At 47.2% G+C, this 18,315-nt stretch overlaps 1 protein-coding gene across 1 annotated transcript in view; it reads left to right on the top strand.

Moving 5' to 3' along the window:
- The window catches only part of POLR1B (RNA polymerase I subunit B), a 28,199-nt gene extending 24,542 nt beyond the window's left edge, over positions 1-3,657 (top strand). The window contains exons 14-15 of the mRNA XM_082642862.1: positions 592-845; positions 1,451-3,657. Coding sequence (XP_082498988.1) covers positions 592-845; positions 1,451-2,333 — 1,137 coding nt within the window. The 3' untranslated portion in view covers positions 2,334-3,657. The remainder of the gene's footprint in view (positions 1-591; positions 846-1,450) is intronic.
- Positions 3,658-18,315: the final 14,658 nt, after the last annotated feature.

The following is an 18,315-nucleotide window of genomic DNA, read 5'->3' as shown; positions in this document are numbered from 1 at the left end:
TACCATCAGATCACTGAAGGAGTATTTCTTGTGTGCCCAAGTGCCTAGTATTTGGTGCGTGACTGTTCTGTTAAATAGTTAACTCCTGGTCTAAATTAAAATGACAAGCCTTGGGCTTCCCTGGTGGCGCAGTGGTTGAGAGTCCGCCTGCCGATGCAGGGGACACGGGTTTGTGCCCCGGTCCGGGAGGGTCCCACATGCCGCGGAGCGGCTGGGCCCGTGAGCCGTGGCCGCTGAGCCTGCGTGTCCGGAGCCTCTGCTCAGCAACGGGAGAGGCCACAACAGTGAGAGGCCTGCGTACCACATTAAAAAAAAAAAAAAAGTGACAAGTCTTGAGGGATATCACTAAATATTCATATGCATATAGCCTGCCTATTTGAGTGCATAGTATGAGTAGATGTCGAATGAATGTAAAGTAGTCTTGGAAATATCTACCTTTATATGTGCCTGGATTTTAATAGTTAGCATAGGTGATTTAGGAAATGTGGATAGTTTTAAAATCAAATGCCTAAACCAGTTGTAATTCTAACTGGGTTTATTTTGAAAACTCTCATTTGGTCTCAGTCTCTTAATGATTCTTTGACTTCACAGATTGTGAATAAGGCCTCTTGGGAACGAGGCTTTGCCCATGGAAGTGTCTACAAGTCCGAATATATAGATCTGTCTGAAAAAATCAAACAAGGAGATGATAGTCTGGTGTTTGGAGTCAAACCTGGTGACCCACGGATTCTGCAGAAGTTGGATGATGACGGATTGCCATATATTGGAGCACAACTGCAGTATGGAGAGCCGTATTACAGCTACCTAAACCTCAACACCGGGGAAAGCTTTGTGATGTACTATAAGTAAGTTCTCATAACCAGTGCTGTTTTTTAAAGGCTGTTTCTGAGTGAAATTGCTGGAGGTCAATGCAAGTTATTTTTCAACAGGAGAATCTTTGGAGAAAATGTAAGTGGTAGCTTAGTTATTAACTGAACGGACATTTCTTAAATGAGACAGCTCTGCGGTCTGTCGTACTGCCTTTGTTCTTCTACTTGTCAGTCTACTGCAGTTGATCAGTTATCTGTGATTTGTTTTAAAACTGTATTATTCAAACTTGAGCATCTCTCTCGGACATGTTGTTAGTAATGTTTCCTAGCTAAAATGTTGAGTTCATTATACCTCTTAATAAAAATAAAATTTTAAGCTTACTTTACAACTGTAAAATTGGTTTCAGTAGTAGGTCTTCAGCTGCCTTTCTTGCTAGTATTCTTTCAGATGGACACAGTTCTATAGTGAACAGAATCAGTAGCCCCATTCATAAATACTTTTAGGGATACCAGCTCTATGTGTATTGGAGAATAGAGGTGAGAATAAGTTTTGCAGATATCCTTTATGAAGCACTAAATATATCAGTAAAACTTGGTGTCTCTGTACATTTTGACATTTTGTCTGGTTTATTTTTTCCTAGGAGTAAAGAAAATTGTATTGTGGATAACATCAAAGTGTGCAGTAATGACACTGGAAATGGCAAATTCAAGTGTGTTTGCATCACGATGAGAGTCCCTCGGAACCCCACTATCGGGGATAAATTTGCCAGTCGTCACGGGCAGAAGGGCATCTTGAGCAGACTGTGGCCAGTTGAGGACATGCCATTCACCGAGAGTGGGATGGTCCCGGACATTCTGTTCAACCCTCACGGTTTTCCATCCCGCATGACCATCGGGATGTTGATTGAGAGTATGGCAGGGAAGTCTGCAGCTTTACACGGTCTCTGCCATGATGCCACACCCTTCATCTTCTCAGAGGAGAACTCGGCCCTGGAATACTTTGGTGAGATGTTGAAGGCTGCTGGCTACAACTACTATGGCACTGAGAGGTTGTATAGTGGCATCAGTGGGCTAGAGCTGGATGCAGACATCTTCATAGGTGTGGTTTATTACCAACGCTTACGCCACATGGTCTCAGACAAATTCCAAGTGAGGACAACAGGAGCCAGAGACAAAGTCACTAACCAGCCTATCGGGGGAAGAAATGTCCAGGGTGGAATCCGTTTTGGGGAGATGGAGCGGGATGCTCTTTTAGCTCATGGTACATCTTTCCTCCTTCACGACCGGCTCTTCAACTGCTCGGATCGGTCTGTAGCCCACGTGTGTGTGAAGTGTGGTAGTTTGCTCTCCCCGCTGTTGGAGAAGCCACCCCCGTCGTGGTCCACCATGCGCAACAGGAAGTACAGCTGTGCTCTGTGTAATCGCAGTGACACCATCGACACTGTTTCTGTGCCTTACGTCTTTCGGTATTTTGTAGCCGAACTGGCAGCTATGAACATCAAAGTGAAACTGGATATCGTTTAACTTGACGCCGGCCTTTTGGGTCAAGATTGCTATCAGATGAAAACAAAATGTAACTGTAGTTCATTGGAGCTGTTAATAGTTACTCTGGAGTTTTTCAAGGTTAAGAGTTCTCAACCAAGACCTGGCAGTTTCTGAGTTGCTCTGGTATAATAACTACTGAAGATGATTTTGTCTATTCATTGCTCTTTAAAAATGAAACACTGAGGGCTTCCCTGGTGGCGCAGTGGTTGAGAGTCTGCCTGCTGATGCAGGGGAGACGGGTTCGTGCCCCGGTCCGGGAAGATCCCACATGCCGCGGAGTGGCTGGGCCCGTGAGCCACGGCCGCTGAGCCTGCGCGTCCGGAGCCTGTGCTCCGCAACGGGAGAGGCCACAGCAGTGAGAGGCCCGCGTACCGCAAAAAAAAAAAAAGATACACTGATAAATAGAAGGATATTCAGGGAAAAGTCTTTCCACCCCCAGGTTCTTCATATCCTGCTTTCCGCAGGCAGAGCCTGTCAAGCATTTATCTGTCCATGTAGATCAGAGCAGTCCAATATACATCAACAATGTGAGCCATCTAGATGTAATTTTGTATTTTCTTAAAAACAAAGGTAGAAAAATTTTAAGTTTTGAAGTGTAATGGTTATACCAAAAACTGCACCTATTTAATGTATATAATTTGGTGCGTTTGAACATATGCATACACTTGTGAATGATCACCACAACCCTGCTAATAAATGTCACCTCCAAAAGTTTCCTTGTGCTCCTGTGGCTTGTTGTTTTTGTTTCTTGGTGTTTTTATGGTAAGAACACTGAACTTGATATCTACCCTATGGACTATGGATAGAACACAGATGAATGTATCGCCCCATAAAAACAGTTGTTCAAAAGATTGATAAGTGTCTCTAGAAACTGGGTCTTGGTATAACAAAAAATGATGTATTTACTGAAGGAAAGAGCGATAAAACTGAATGGTGTGTGTAACGTGTCTATGAGTGAATGGCTGCTAAAACACATAGAAAAATACAACTCAAGACTGAATTCTATATGTGACTAGAACAAAAATATCCAAAAAGAGCTATACTCAACACGGAATGATATGAAGTATATCTATGAATGGACAGTTTGTATAAAACAAAATTATCTACTCAAAGGAAATACCTGAACATAAGAATGACTGGTATTTTTTAGAATAAACTATTATAGAATGGGAAAAACTATACACAAAATTATATGCTGTGTATCTCTATGAATGGAATGTTGGCAGAACAGTAATATATTAACATAAGACATTTCCATATACATAATTGAATTATACTTTTATATCTCCCTGAATGAAGAGTTTATGAATCTAAAAATGTAAATCTAAATCTAAATCTAAATGTAACTACTGAAAGGAAGGATTTATACACAAAAGAGAATGTAGCAAAATATATGTATACATGGAATGTTGGTAGAAAACAGAAACAAAAGAAGGTGTCTACAGAAAGAAAACACCTATATACAATGCATATTGTGGGTCCCTGGAATAAAATGTGGTTAGAATGGAAAGGACTATATCTACTCAAAAGTGTGTACACAACACTGAATGGTAGGTTACTTATCTCTGAGTTGAATGTTGGTGTAACAACGAGTGTATCTAATGAGGATGAGTGATGTGTTTTTATCTATAAATGAAGTGTCTGTGAACACAAATGATGGATCTGGAGTGTGAGAATATAAGCACTTGTACCTATTAAAAGGAAGGATTTAGAAGTGACCCTGAAAGAAAGGTTTTCCCCTGTGAATGGATTGCTGGCAGACCAAACGGGTGTCTGCTGAAATAAACTGCCATATGCAGCACTGATGATGATTTGTATCTCTGTGAGTGGAGTGTTGGTGAACCCAAATGAATGTATTTACTCAAGTAAGAATGGTCTATACAAGATGTGTGTGTCTGTGTGAAATTCATATGTGTAAATATATATAGGTACATAATCTCAATAAATGAATAGGAGAACAAGCAGAAAATCTACTTAAAGGAAAAATATACTCAGAAGATTGAGTTAATATGTTATGCAGCTCTATGAAAAGCAGAGAAAAGTATCTTCAATGGGAAGATAGAGCTAAACGTAAAACTGAATAAGTTACTTATAACCATGAATGAAGTGTTGCATAATTAAAGAATTTGTTATGAGTACCTTAAATGAAAGAAGTAAATACACAATTGAATGACAGATTTTGGTTCCTGGCAGTACCCATCCCTGGGTCCTGCTAGAAGTCAGACCTCCAGGCCCAGCCCACTTGGAGACAAAGACAAATCTATGGGGTAGATTCACAGCACTCAATCCCTCTGGCAGTCAAGATAACGAGCTTTCTTTTATCTACGTTCCTAATGAGAAGCCACTTGTGACTCCTTCCCATCTGTCTTATGGTAAAAGAGGCCACATTCCAGGAGTGCCGTGATGTGTCCACTAGCCGAGGAGGGCCAAGGACTGCTGGCAACCACCAGGAGCTGGAAACGGGCCTGGAACAGATTCTCCCAGTCTCCCGAAAGAATCAACCTGCCAGCACCTTGATTCTGGACTTCTGGCCTGAACTGTGGGAGAACACATTTCTGCCTACCTAGTTTGTGGCAGACTGTCCAACAACCTCAGGAAACGTACACAGCCGAAGCTCAGTGCCTGGTGGAGCACACGGTTGAATAGCATGGGCTCTAAAAGTGAAATTTAGGTACCTCCATTGGGATCAGTGAGGGGGAGGTGAAGGGGCCCAGACTGGCTGTCAGAGAACCAAACCACCTAATGAACCCTTCCCATGCTTCCTTTTTCCTTCCCACGAGGTGCCAAGTTCTGTTTGAAACATCAAATGCACTTTAAAGGCAAAGCAGAGGGAATTCCTTGGCGGTCCAGTGGTTAGGACTCTGCACTTTCACCAGCAAGGGCCCAGGTTCAGTCCCTGGTTAGGGAACTGAGATCTTGGAAGCCTTGCAGCACAGCCAAAAAACAGAAGAAAAAAAAGGCAATGCCCGGCATCTGTGACCGGTTCCTGTGCGCCTCCTTTGGCCTCCTTTTGGCCCACAGCTCTGGAGGACCTGGAGGAAGGAGGTGGGTGCTGGGACCCATTCATCAGCTGCAGCTTGTGAAACCGCACCTCTCCTAAGCCTCGCACCCCGTGAACCTGCAGCGGGTAAGGAAGGCTCGGGCAGTGCTGAGGAGGGGGCCAGGCCCACGGGAGCCCCAGCAGCTCCCAGCCCAGTGCACGAGGGAAGGAGCTGCCGTGGGTGGGCGGCCGAGGTCTTGTCTAAGACTGGTCCCCAGGAGGGAGCTGCTCCCCTGCTCCCAGGGGGCAGAGGTCTGAGTCCGACCTCACGAGGGCACCGCGTCCTCTCACCTGCAGCGTGCCTGCCGTCACTCAGGAAGGCTGTTTCTGTAGCTTCTCTAGGACACAGCCACAGCTTCCACCTCTTCCCCCAAACCTCCCCTGCCCAGCACCTTAATACAGACCTGAGAGCACGGCAGGAACCTGCAGGTATACCCTCCTCCAGGCCTCCCGGCCCTGCCTAGACTGGCAAACGGCTGGAATCCAGCAGCTAGAGTCGAGGATGGAGTGTTTTTTTTTTTTGTCTGCGTCGGCTCTTCATTGTGGCATGCAGGATCTTTTTGTTGCGGCGCTCGGGCTTCTCTCTAGTTGTGGCATGCGGGATCTTTTTGTTGCGGCGCTTGGGCTTCTCTCTAGTTGTGGCGTGCGGGTTTTTCTCTCTTGTGGCGCACGGGCTCCAGGGTGCGTAGGCTCTATGGTTTGCGGCACGTGGGCTCTAGTCGACGTGTGTGGGCTCTGTAGTTGCAGCGCACAGGCTCTCTAGTTGTGGCACGCGGGCTCAGTAGTTGCGGCGCACAGGCTTAGTTGCCCCACGGCATGTGGGATCTTAGTTCCCTGACCAGGAATCGAACCCACGTCCCCTGCATTGGAAGGTGGATTCTTCACGAATGGACCACCAGGGAAGTCCCCACTGAGGATGGAATTGATCACAGTTCCGATTTTTAAACTAAACGGCCTACAATGGAGAAAAGGGGGCGAGAGACCCCCTCAGAGCACGTGGTTTCCTCTAACAATTTCCTGTGCCACTCTTTCCACAGGAGGGGAGGCCCTGAAGTTCCACGTCACTGAGAAAAGGTGGAAGGTGGCTGGCAGGGGGTATCCGCTCACTGCTGTCCTCACACCGGGAGACTTTACGTGTGCGGGGCTCCTCAGGACTTGCCTCCCCTCCAACATGCCCTACAACCTAAGATCAGGAGTGCAGAGCTTCCAGAAAAGACAGAAGGAAGCCCAAGAGTTGAGGGTGGTGGGTGAAGCCACCCAAGAGGAGAGGAGCCCGTGGGACCAAGAGACCCTCTCCTGGTCTACAGAGCCTTCTCGTAACACCCCGTCAGGAAACCACCTGTACGCCCAGGCACCATCACAGGCTGCCTCACAGCCCCTTCAAGGGATCGAGGGTCAGTACTCACTTTGCTGCCAGGTCGGAGATCATCTGGTCAAAGTCATGTCTGTGCTGCCATCCGTGACGGCCCTCAGTCTGGCCAGGGATCGAAGCCCTGAACTAAAACTCTCTCCGGGTCAGTCTACAAGTGCATCCTCCCATCACACAACCCTGCCCCTCACCAACTCCGACACGCGCTCCCTGGAAGGCGTTATGTCTTCCTGTGTCTCGCTTATTTCACGGAGCAAACGCTGCGTGATCTACTTGATATGTGGAATCTAAACAAGTAAAACTTCCCTGGGGGCGCAGTGGTTAGGAATCTGCCTGCCAATGGGTTCAAGCGCTGGTCCTGGAGGATCCCACATGCCGCGGAGCAACTAAGCCCGCGCGCCACAATTGCGGAAGCCCGTGTGCCGAGAGCCTGTGCTCCGCAACAAGAGAAGCCACTGCAGTCAGAGGCCCGCGCACCGCAGTGAAGAGGGGCCCCCACTCGCTGCAACTAAAGAAAGCTGGCGCGCAGCAACGAAGACCCAACGCAGCCAAAAATAAATGGATCAATAAATTAATAAAAACAAACAAACTCTGTGGAGCTAAAACATAATTTAAATTAATTAATTAATTAATTAAAAAGTCAAACTCACAGGAGCAGCGTAGCCAGGCGCAGGGAGTGGGGGAGGCGGGGAGACGTGGGTCAAAGGGCACAAACCCAGTTACAGGATGAATGAGTCCCAGAGACCTAACGTACAGCACGGTGAGCACAGTTGGCAATAATGTATGATGTCCCTGACATCTGCTAAGAGAGTGGATCTCAAATGTTCTCATCACACACACACAACGGTAACTACGTGAGGTTGCTAGGGACAGAGAAGGATAATTAAATGGTTGGTTTAGAAACCCCACTAGGGGATTAAAGGTAGAAAGGGGGTTTTAAGAGAGTCTGGGAGACTCCTGTAAGCTGAGGACACTCAAGAAAAGGATCCAGTGATCTAGCAACAATCTACTCGACCTTGAAGGAACACCAGGCGCATTCAAGTGCCGACACACTCAAGCCACAACTCCTGATAGCTAAAACACAAGACAATAGGGAACTCCCTGGTGGTACAGTGGTTAGGGCTCTGCACTTTCACTGCTGAGGGCCCGGGTTCAATCCCTGGTCGGGGAGCTAAGATTCCAGAAGCCATGTGGCGTGGCCAAAAAAACAACAAAAAACCCCGTAAGACTATAGATACGGGGTCTATATCTTGTTACATGAAGTCAGGGAGTTAATGGTCCTCGAAAAGTATCACTTCTGCATGTAGCCAAGACGGGACTTTGTACAGGTGAAAGGGTGAAGAAACTAGGTGAAAGGGGACATTATACCGAAACCTGAGATGAATTACCATATTTTAGTATATGTCACCACCCTAATATACATAGGATTCAAATAGCACCATGGCAGTCTCAGACTAGGGTTAAAGGAGGAACTAATGACGTAAGCCTTGATGTCTACCCAGGAATGAGGAAAAAGATGGTCTTCTCCCCTCCCCACGTTTTCTTTGATTATAAAAATGGAGCCCTTGGTCTTCCCTGGTGGCGCAGTGGTTGAGAGTCCACCTGCCAATGCAGGGGACATGGGTTTGTGCCCCGGTCCGGGAGGATCCCACATGTCGCGGAGCGTGAGCCATGGCCGCTGGGCCTGCGCGTCCAGAGCCTGTGCTCCGCAACAGGGAGAGGCCACAGCAGTGAGAGGCCCGCGTACCACAAAAACAAAACAAAACAAAAAAATAAAAATGGAGCCCTCTTTGCTCCTGGGGCTGCGCTCCCTTGCCTGCTTGTCTCTCTCACAACAGTCCTATGCTAATAAACTCACTCTTTGAATGCCACTTTACCTCACGCTGAATTCTTTCTGCATCAAAAGAACCTGAGCTTCAGTAAGTCCTGACACCAGGTGAGCAGTTTTAATGAAAAGACGTGGGCTCGATGCGCACCGCGATGAAGAGTGGCCCCCACTTGCCACAACTAGAGAAAGCCCTCGCACAGAAACGAAGACCCAACACAGCAAAAATAAATAAATTAATTAATAAACTCCTACCCCCAACATCTTCTTTAAAAAAAAAAAAAAATAGACAGTAGGCTTGAGTCCCCTCCTAAGTAAGGGGTCACGGGTTCAAGTCCCAATCTGAGTTCTGGCTGGGTTCAAGTTCCATCCGAGAATGAGTGTGGTTTCAAGGTGATGGATACGTTAATCAGCTTAATTGTGGTAAGCATTTCACAATCTATGCTATATTGAAACATCACATTGCACACCGTACAAATATAATTTTCATTTGTCATACATACCTCATTAAAGCTGGGGGGAGAGGGGAACAAAAAAAAAACAAAACCCTGATGTGCCCTGACCCCTTCCCTCTTTCCCTGGCCAGTCCCCTTCCAGACAACCTGCTCCCCTATCCCGTTCCTTTCACCACACCTTTCTCCCTTCCTGCTGAAATGTGCAAATCTCACATAAAATCAAACAGCGGATTCTTCGTCTCCCTCTCAATCTCCCCCAATTCTCAGTGCTATTCTCAGCTAAGCATCAGAAAGAAAGCAATCATGAACCATGCTCAGAGGGGCCTGCATTTTTGAATAGGTACTTTTTAACCTAAATGAATCTTTTTAAAAAATAAATTTATCTATTTATTTATTTTTGGCTGCATTGGGTCCTCGTTGCTGCGCGTGGGCTTTCTCTAATTGCGGGGAGCAGGGGCTACTCTTCGTTGCGGTGGCTTCTCTCGTTGTGGAGCACGGGCTCTAAGCGCGCAGGCTTCAGTAGTTGCATCACACGGGCTCAGGAGTTGTGGTGCACCAGCTTAGCTGCTCCGCGGCACGTGGGATCATCCCGGACCAGGGCTTGAACCCGTGTCCCCTGCATTGGCAGGCGGATTCTTAACCACTGCGCCACCAGGGAAGCCCAACCTAAATGAATCTTTAATTCAAGGGGGAGTTGTTTTTGTGTATCTGTCTTTGAGTGTTTCTGCTTCTAGGACACTCCTCAGAGGGCAGCAATACTAGGACCTCCATTCTAGATGAACTGGCCTAAAGGAAGGGCTTCCTTTCTGCCTCTCTGGCTTCTCACTGAAACCTCACACACTATTATGGGTAGACTTACCTTGGGAAGCTCACTAAAAGCAGAATCCAGGGCCCCATCCACCATCTCACTCAGTGTATGAGCCAGTCCTTATAATGGCCTGGAAGGCCTCACCCATGCGCCTCCTGCTGCTGCCCTATCTCCCTCTTCATTCGCCACGTGGCTCCCTCTGCTCCAGCTACACTGGCCCGGCCTCGTGGTCCTTGAACGCATCCTGCACGTTCCCACCTCAGGTAAGGGCCTTTGCACTGGCTGTTCTCTCTGCCTGGACACTTGTCCCTGCGGCTCCTCCCACCCCCTCTTAGGCCTCTGCTCAATGGTACCCTCTCACGGAGGTCTTCTAAAGTTCTGCACCCAATTCCAAAGGGTGGAGTGTTCCCCACCACCAAGCAATTCTCCAGATACCAGCTGGCTGTCCTATAATTCAACTGAATTCCGATCCTATTGTTACCAAGCTCGGTTCATTTTCCCAACACGCAGCAAGCCAAGCACTGAGATGCCGAGGTTTGCAGCAAAGAGTTTACTCACAAGGCAGCCAAGCAAGGAGATGGCAGAACAAGTCTCAGAGCTGCCTCCCCAAAGGGATATTTACGGGATAAAGAAGCAGGGTGGGACTCCCCTGGTGGCACAGTGGTTAAGAATCCACCTGCCAACGCAGGGGACATGGGTTCAATCCCTGGTCCGGGAAGATCCCACATGCCATGGAGCAACTAAGCCCACGTGCCACAACTACTGAACTTGTGCTCTAGGGCCTGCGAGTCACAACTACTGAGCCCATGTGCTGCAACTACTGAGGCCCGTGCGCCTAGAGCCCGTGCTCTGCAACAAGAGAAGCCACTGCAATGAGAAGCCCGCGCACTGCAACAATGAGTAGCCCCCGCTCGCCACAACTAGAGAAAGCCCGCACGCAGCAACAAAGACACAACATAGCCAAAAATAAATAAAATTAAATTAATTAATTTAAAAAAAGGGGTTTCCCTGGTGGTGCAGTGGTTGAGTCTGCCTGCTAATGTGGGGGACACAGGTTTGAGCCCTGGTCTGGGAAGATCCCACATGCCACGGAACAACTAACTCCGTGTGCCACAACTAATGAGCCTGTGCTCTAGAACCCGCGAGCCACAACTACTGAGCCTGCGCAACTGGAGCCCGTGCTCTAGAACAAGAGAAGCCACTACAATGAGAAGCCCGCGCACCGCAACAAAGAGTAGCCCCTGCTCACCACAACTAGAGAAAGCCCGCGCGCAGCAACAAAGACCCAACACAGCCAAAACTAACTAAATTAATTAAAAAAAAAGAAAAGCAGCAGGGTGGCCTCAGTTAGGCATGGGGAAAGGGTTGCTGCAGGTAGGGAAAAGGGAGGTGTTCTGCTCAGGCATATCTGAATTACATGCTTCTTCATGAGATCCATGTTCAAAAGTTAGTTCAGATCATTAGCATGATCTGAGGGTGGAGTTTCCAGCGCTCTGATATCAAAAAGTCATTCATCTGACACTTGTGCAGGCCCAGTTTTAGGGTCAGTGGTCTCGACCAGTCTTAATGAAATTGAGCGGAGCCCTGCAGGGCCGTCCCAGTTGCAGTCCCCTCCATGTTCCCCCACCTCCGTCTTAGTTTCTCAAGTTTCAGAAAAGAGACTCAAGCAATTAATCGTTTCAGAAGGGGCAAAAGCAGGGGAATTCCCTGGTGGTCCAGCGGTTGGGACTCCTGCCATGGCCTGGGTTTGATCCCTGGTCAGGGAACTAAGATCCCACAAGCCGCACAGCACAGCAAGCAAACAAACAAAAAAGGAGGGGCAAAAGCAGGAACTAAAAGTTCCATCAGAAGGAAGTCACACACCCTGCAGCCCTCAACCCAAATTTTGAATATAAAACCTTCTCCCCCCAAACCATATGGGAGTTCGGGGTTTTTGAGCACAAGGCACCGTTCTCCTTGCTTGGTCCAGCAATAAACCTTTCTTTGCTCCAAACTTCAATGTTTCGGTTCATTTAGCCTCACTGTGCGTTGGGCACGCCAACTTTTTAAAATTTATTTATTTTATTTATTTATTTTTGGCTATGTTGGTCTCTCGCTGCAGGCAGGCTTTCTCTAGTTGCGGCGAGCGGGGACTACTCTTCAACCGTGGTGCGCGGGCTTCTCATTGCGGTGGCTTCTCTTGTTGGGGAGCACGGGCTCTAGGCACACAGGCTTCAGTAGTTGTGGCTCGCAGGCTCTAGAGCGCAGGCTCAACAGTTGTGGCACAAAGGCTTAGTTGCTCCGTGGCGTGTGGGATCTTCCCAGACCAGGGCTCGAACTCGTGTCCCCTGCATTGGCAGGCGGATTCTTAACCATTGCGCCACCAGGGAAGCCCCAAGCAAACTTTTTCAACACGCTGTTCCCTTACCTGCTGTTCTGTAAGACAAGCTCAAGAATTTCTGTTAGTCACCAGTTTCTGTTAACCCATTAGGGCAGAGTTTCTCCATCTACCGAAAGATAGCATCAGATTCCACAGGTTAAGGGCTCAGTCCTACAAGACTGTCTTCCGTTGCCCCCCGTACGCACACACACTTCAGAGGGCAATCCTGAGTCCAGGTCGTCACCTGTGCTTCTGACTGGAGGTTTCAACAGTCCCCTCCTTTTGATCAATGAAGTTGCTAGAGTGGCTCGCAGAACTCAGAAAAAAACATGTTAACTTGCTATATGACCAAGGATATAACTGAGGATATAACTCAGAACAGCCAGATGGAAGAGGCGCATAGGTCAAGGTATGGGGAAAGGGCTTGAATGAAGCTTCCAAGCTCTGCAACAGGCCACTCTCCCGCATCTGCACATGTTCATCAACCTGGAAGTTCTCCAAACCCCTTCCTTTTGGGTTTTTATGGAGGCTTCATTACATAGGCATGAGTAATTAAATCATTGGCCATATATAATTGATTAAACCTCTGGCCCCTTCCCTCTCCCCAGAAGTCAGGAGGGTGAGACTGAAAGCTCCAACCATCTAATCACAGGGTTGTTTCTCCTAGCAACCAGCCCCCATCCTTAGGTGTGGCCCCAAAGTCACCTCATTAGCAGAACAAAAGACTCCTTTGTTGCTCTCATTTCGTAGGAAATGCCAAGGGTTTCAGGAGCTCTGTGCTGAACAGTGGATGAAGACCAAATATTATGTTTATTATAATCATATCATCACACCTTCCCTGGACATTCTACCAAGAAAGTTGTCACCCTCTCAACACTTCCCAGTCCCTTCCCAGTTTGATCATCCTCTTTAACATTCATCACTCATTCAGTATATGCTTTTCTTATTTACTGTGATGACTGTCTGTTTCTCCCACTAGAATGTTAAGTTCCACTCTGGTACTGTTGAAATAAAACTTTACAGGCTCAAGATAGAGCCAATCCAGCCCTGGGTGCCAGTCCTGCAAACCGAAACTTAAGTAACTTTCAAATCCCTGTAATGCTCCACTTGACCAGCACAGTATGTCCAGTTAGCCAATCCCCAAATGCCAAGCCAACTCTGGGCTTATTTCCTTCTTCCTTCTCACCTCAAACAAGGTTGAATATGTGGCCTGAGCCTATCAGATATTTTCTGTTTCTCTCTTCCTTGTTCTTTATTCTTTATCCTATAAAAGCCTCCTGCCTTCCACCCCACGTTGTGGTTCTCTGGAGACGGTCTGCTTCATGAAGTGTTAAAATTTGTATCACCTGAATTGTCTTCTTTAACTTTTTATCAGTATAATTTTTGGTCTGTTTTATCCACTGCTGTCTCCCCAGCTGGTAGAACAGTTCCTGGCACATACACGGCACTTAGTAAGTATCATATTAGTGTGTGAAGTAAAATTCATATTTATGACAAGAAAAAAAATTTTTTTTTTGGCTGTGTTGGGTCTTCGTTGCTGTGCACGGGCTTTCTCTAGTTGCAGTGAGCGGGGGCTACTCTTCAGTGTGGTGCGTGGGCTTCTCATTGCGGTGGCTTCTCTTGTCACAGAGCACAGGCTCTAGGCATGCAGGCTTCAGTAGCTGCAGCACGTGGGCTCAGTAGTTGTGGCACACAGGCCCTAGAGCATGCGGGCTTCAGTAGTTGTGGCCTGTGGGCTCAGAAGTTGTGGCTCATGGGCTTAGCTGCTCCGCGACATGTGGGATCTTCCTGGACCAGGGATAGAACCTGGGTCCCCTGCATTGGCAGGTGGATTCTAACCACTGCGCCACCAGGGAAACCCAAGAAAAATGTGAATATAAAAATTCTTCTCTGCCCTTTGGCCTCCCCTCTCCCCACTGCACTGTGCATTGTGCATCTGCATTATGCATTGACCAAACCTCCCCCCTCAGCAGAAATACCTACTCAACCATAAACAGCAACATTCTCCTAGCATAAATAAGACAACTCCTTAAAAAAGTACATTCCTTCTTGATCTTATAAAGGGTCACATGACCCACTGTGATGGTGCTCAAATCTGGAATTATGTAAACTGTCAATAATACATCATTTAATGTACAGCCCTCTGTCTCAGAAAACTTATATAAACTGTGTCTTGACTTCTAAAGGGTGGAACAGTTCTCAGAACTTTCTGAGATTCTCCTCCCAGGTTATTATCCTCAAATTTGCCTCAAATAAAATTTTCCAGGGACTTCCCTGGTGGCACAGTGGGTAAGACTCCATGCTCCCAATGCAGGGGGCCTGGGTTCGATACCTGGTCACGGAACTAGATCCCTCCTGCATGCCGCAACTAAGAGTTCACATGCCACAACTAAGGAGCCCGCCTGCCGCAACTAAGACCTGGCACAATCTAAATAAATAAATAAATAAATATTTTTTAAGAATAAAATAAAAATTTCCAATTCTCTCTTAGATCAACTGATCAGCTTTTCGTCAACAGTGAATAACTGGATCTCATGTTACGGTCAACAAAAAATTAATCCGTGGTCAATCTAAGACATGGAAAATTTTACTCAAGCCAAGCTGAGGGTTATAACCCAGGAGACAGTCTTTCAGGAAGTTCTGAGGACTGTTCTGCTTGTCAGAGGTCAAGGCACAGTTATATAAATTTATTTTTATTTTATTATTTTTTTAATTTTTAATTATTTTACAACTTCACTGGAGTATAACTGCTTTGTTATATAAATTTTTGAGACAAAGGCTTATACATCAAAGTAACATATTGACAGTTTACACAGTCCAACAAGGAGAGTAGTGGGTCATCGTGATTGCTTACAGGATTGCGAAAGGAATGTTATCTCCTAGGAGTTACTTTGCTGGTGCCAGGAGGAAATCGCTTTTTGTTTTCTCTTTGTCAAGTAGGCATTTCTGTATCTTCTTTTTTTTTTTTTTTCTGTATCTTCTTAGGGGATCTAGTTGAGGTATAATGCAGATGCCCAATGCACAATGAAAGGGAGGGGGTAGTGGCTCAAATGGGCAGAGAGAGAATTTTGCTTTCCTTTTTTTATTTTGAGAATTTTATGTTTAAATATTTTCTTGTCCTGCCTTAAGAACAATTTTATTTCATCATTATCCTCATGCAATCCTATGAGCACGCTGTTTCATTCATTCCACTATTACTCGGCCAGGCCCCATGCTGTGGGGTAGCCAGCAGTGACCATGATACAGATACAAAGCCCCTTCTCTCATGGGCTTCACAGGGCTTTGAAGTAGGCAGAAAATAAGCCAACAAATATATACAACAATAATTGTAAAAAGTAATAAACAGAACCAAAATTAAAACAAGAGTCGGGAGGTCAGAAGGGGGCGCACTCACACCCTCACACATAACTGAACCCAACAGGAGGAGACTCTTCTTCTTTCCTAGCAAGAGCTCAGCCAAGGAGACTGTCAGGACTTAGCCAATAAAATGCCGCTAAACTTCAAACTCCCAATCCCTCCAATGGGCTCTCTTTACTATAGTCCTCCCCATTTCCTTTTCCCCTCTTTAAAAGAGCTCTCCTCTCCTTGCTATGCTGGGACTTGCATCTGGCTTGCTATGGTTGCAGACCTGTTAACTGTATTTCTTTACTGATCTCGAATAAACCCACTTTTGCTGGAGAAGAAACTGGCAGCCTATTTGTTTTAGGTCAACATAACAAACTCTGATAAGGCTAGAAAGAAAATACAGTGCTCCATACCAGGTGCTTTGCATATGTCATCTGTTTCTACTCACCAGGAAATCCTGAAACATCTGTTACAAGGAAACTGAAACACAGAGAGAAGTACTCTGTCCGAGATCTCAGGTTCAAGCCCACATCTGCTTCGCTCCAAACCCTAGGGTCACTTGGATCCCCCTTACCTTTGATTCCTAGAGAGGAAGTTAACACTCTTGAGCCACAGGCCAAAAGGCAACTAGAAGTTTGGAGGCATGAGTGTCAAACGTTTGAAACCCTTCCCTGGAGGAAGCATATTACCTGGACTTTGGGATAAGACTCAGGGGGAGGGCATGGGACAGGTTAAGGTTTCACTCTCCCAGGAAGGGAAAACTTGAGAATTTAGTCTACGTATGAAGCCAAAGAGAAGAGATGCTGACGCTGTTCCCTTCCTCTCTTCCAGGCTCCATGCTAAAACGCTCAAATATACTGTATCTTATGTGAAGAATTTCACTGTTATCATCCCCATTTTACAGACGAGCACACTTGCAACCAAGCAGGACCCTTTGGGGCCCTCCCAGAACACACCTCCTCCCCATGTCCTCTGCCTACCTTCTGTCTGTAGAAAAATAGCCTCCTGGGCCTTCCCCGAGTTCCAAAGAGTAAATTTAATCAGAGAAGTGAGAAAATGCAGAAAGGAAAACCGTCAAACAAGACAAAATAATAATAGTTTAGCCATTAAACAAAGTCAAGGCCCTTTAGTTCCTCCTCAGGGGCTACAGATAATATTCTGAGCCGTGTCCTTTGAGCTGTTTTGCACATACTGAACCCCTCACCAGATGGAGGCACGTAGACCCCAGACTGGTTGGAACCAGAAAGCTGATGATAATGACTCCCACCAACCAATGAGAAGAATGTCTGGAGCTGATCACACAACCCCACAACCCCGCTCCCTCACCCTGTCTTTTTTTTTTTTTTTTGCGGTACGCGGGCCTCTCACTGTTGTGGCCTCTCCCGTTGCGGAGCACAGGCTCCAGACGCGCAGGCTCAGCGGCCATGGCTCACGGGCCCAGCCGCTCCGCGGCATGTGGGATCTTCCCGGACCGGGTCACGAACCCGTGTCCCCTGCATCGGCAGGCGGACTCTCAACCACTGCGCCACCAGGGAAGCCCCCTCACCCTGTCTTTAAAAACCTTTCCCTGGGAACTCCCTGGCAGTCCAGTTGTTAGGACTTGGTGCTTTCACTGCCCTGGGCCCGGGTTCAACCCCTGGTCAGGGAACTAAGATCCCTCAAGCTGTGTGTCGTGGCCAAAACAAACAAAAAAATAAAAGAATGACAGAGCCGTTGCAGGTATGACAAAAACTGGCTAGAACCGATTAGGCCCAAGATGGAGGAAGATTCAACTTCCAGGAGACCTTGAACCTCATTAGAAACTAGCATATGCAAATGACATGCCAGGTGCCAGGACAGTTCTGAGGCTGACCACAGGCGGCCAATAAGTGGGCAGGGACCCAATTCCTGGAAATCCCCGCCCCTTCCCCTAAGTAGTTAGAATACTCCTCCCACTTGCCTAAGAAATTACCCAGCCCATAAAAACTAACCATCCCATATTTCCGGGCCACTCCCCCATTTTGAGATGGATTGCATTCTGCTTACAGAGTGTATCTCTCTAAATAAATCCACTTCTTTCCTATCACTGTGTCTCACTGAATTCTTTCGGCAACTAGACAGAAAAAACCTGAGCTTCTTTAAGTCCTGATAACCAGGTGTGCGATCTCAATGAAGACAGTGGGTTCGAGTCCCAGCCCATGGGTTCCAGTCCCATCTGACCTCTGCTGTTTCAGTTCGGTAACGTACTGAGACTCCAAGCAATTGTCACTTGCTCACAAATGGCTCTTTTTCCTCTAAGCCACTATGATTAACTACATTTTATGTTCATTTTGGCTCACCCTGGGTCTGGAAAAAGCTCTGCACACAAGACAGCAGGACTGACGCTCAGTTCTCTGACCAAGGGATACTCACCCGAAGCCTCATACCTGAAGACAGCCGAGGAGGCGGAAACGTTGTCATATGATGAATTACAGAGAACTAACTTCCCCACTGTGGCAGGGAGCCAAGACTAAAACTCACGGCCGCCTTGGCTTCATAATTTATGCCAAGGTGTAGGGGACACGGTCTGGGTAACCCAGGCTGAGTAGACGAGAGGTCCAGGCCTCCTTCTGTTCCCGGGGTGACCCCCTTCCCGCCCGCTCCGCCTCGCGTACAACCAGCGTCCCCAAAGGCTAGTGAGCGCACGCGCAGAGCAGAAGATGCAGCGGGGCATCTAGTATCAGGTTCCGTGTCCGGGCGCCCAGCAGCCCGCAGCCACAGCGCCCAACCAAGCCGCGAACG

The sequence above is a fragment of the Mesoplodon mirus genome (assembly GCF_964341445.2).
Source record: "Mesoplodon mirus genome assembly, chromosome: 14".
Taxonomy (NCBI): Eukaryota; Metazoa; Chordata; class Mammalia; order Artiodactyla; family Ziphiidae; genus Mesoplodon; species Mesoplodon mirus.
Note: the sequence above shows the minus strand (reverse complement) of the source record. Positions and strands in the feature narration are given on the sequence as shown.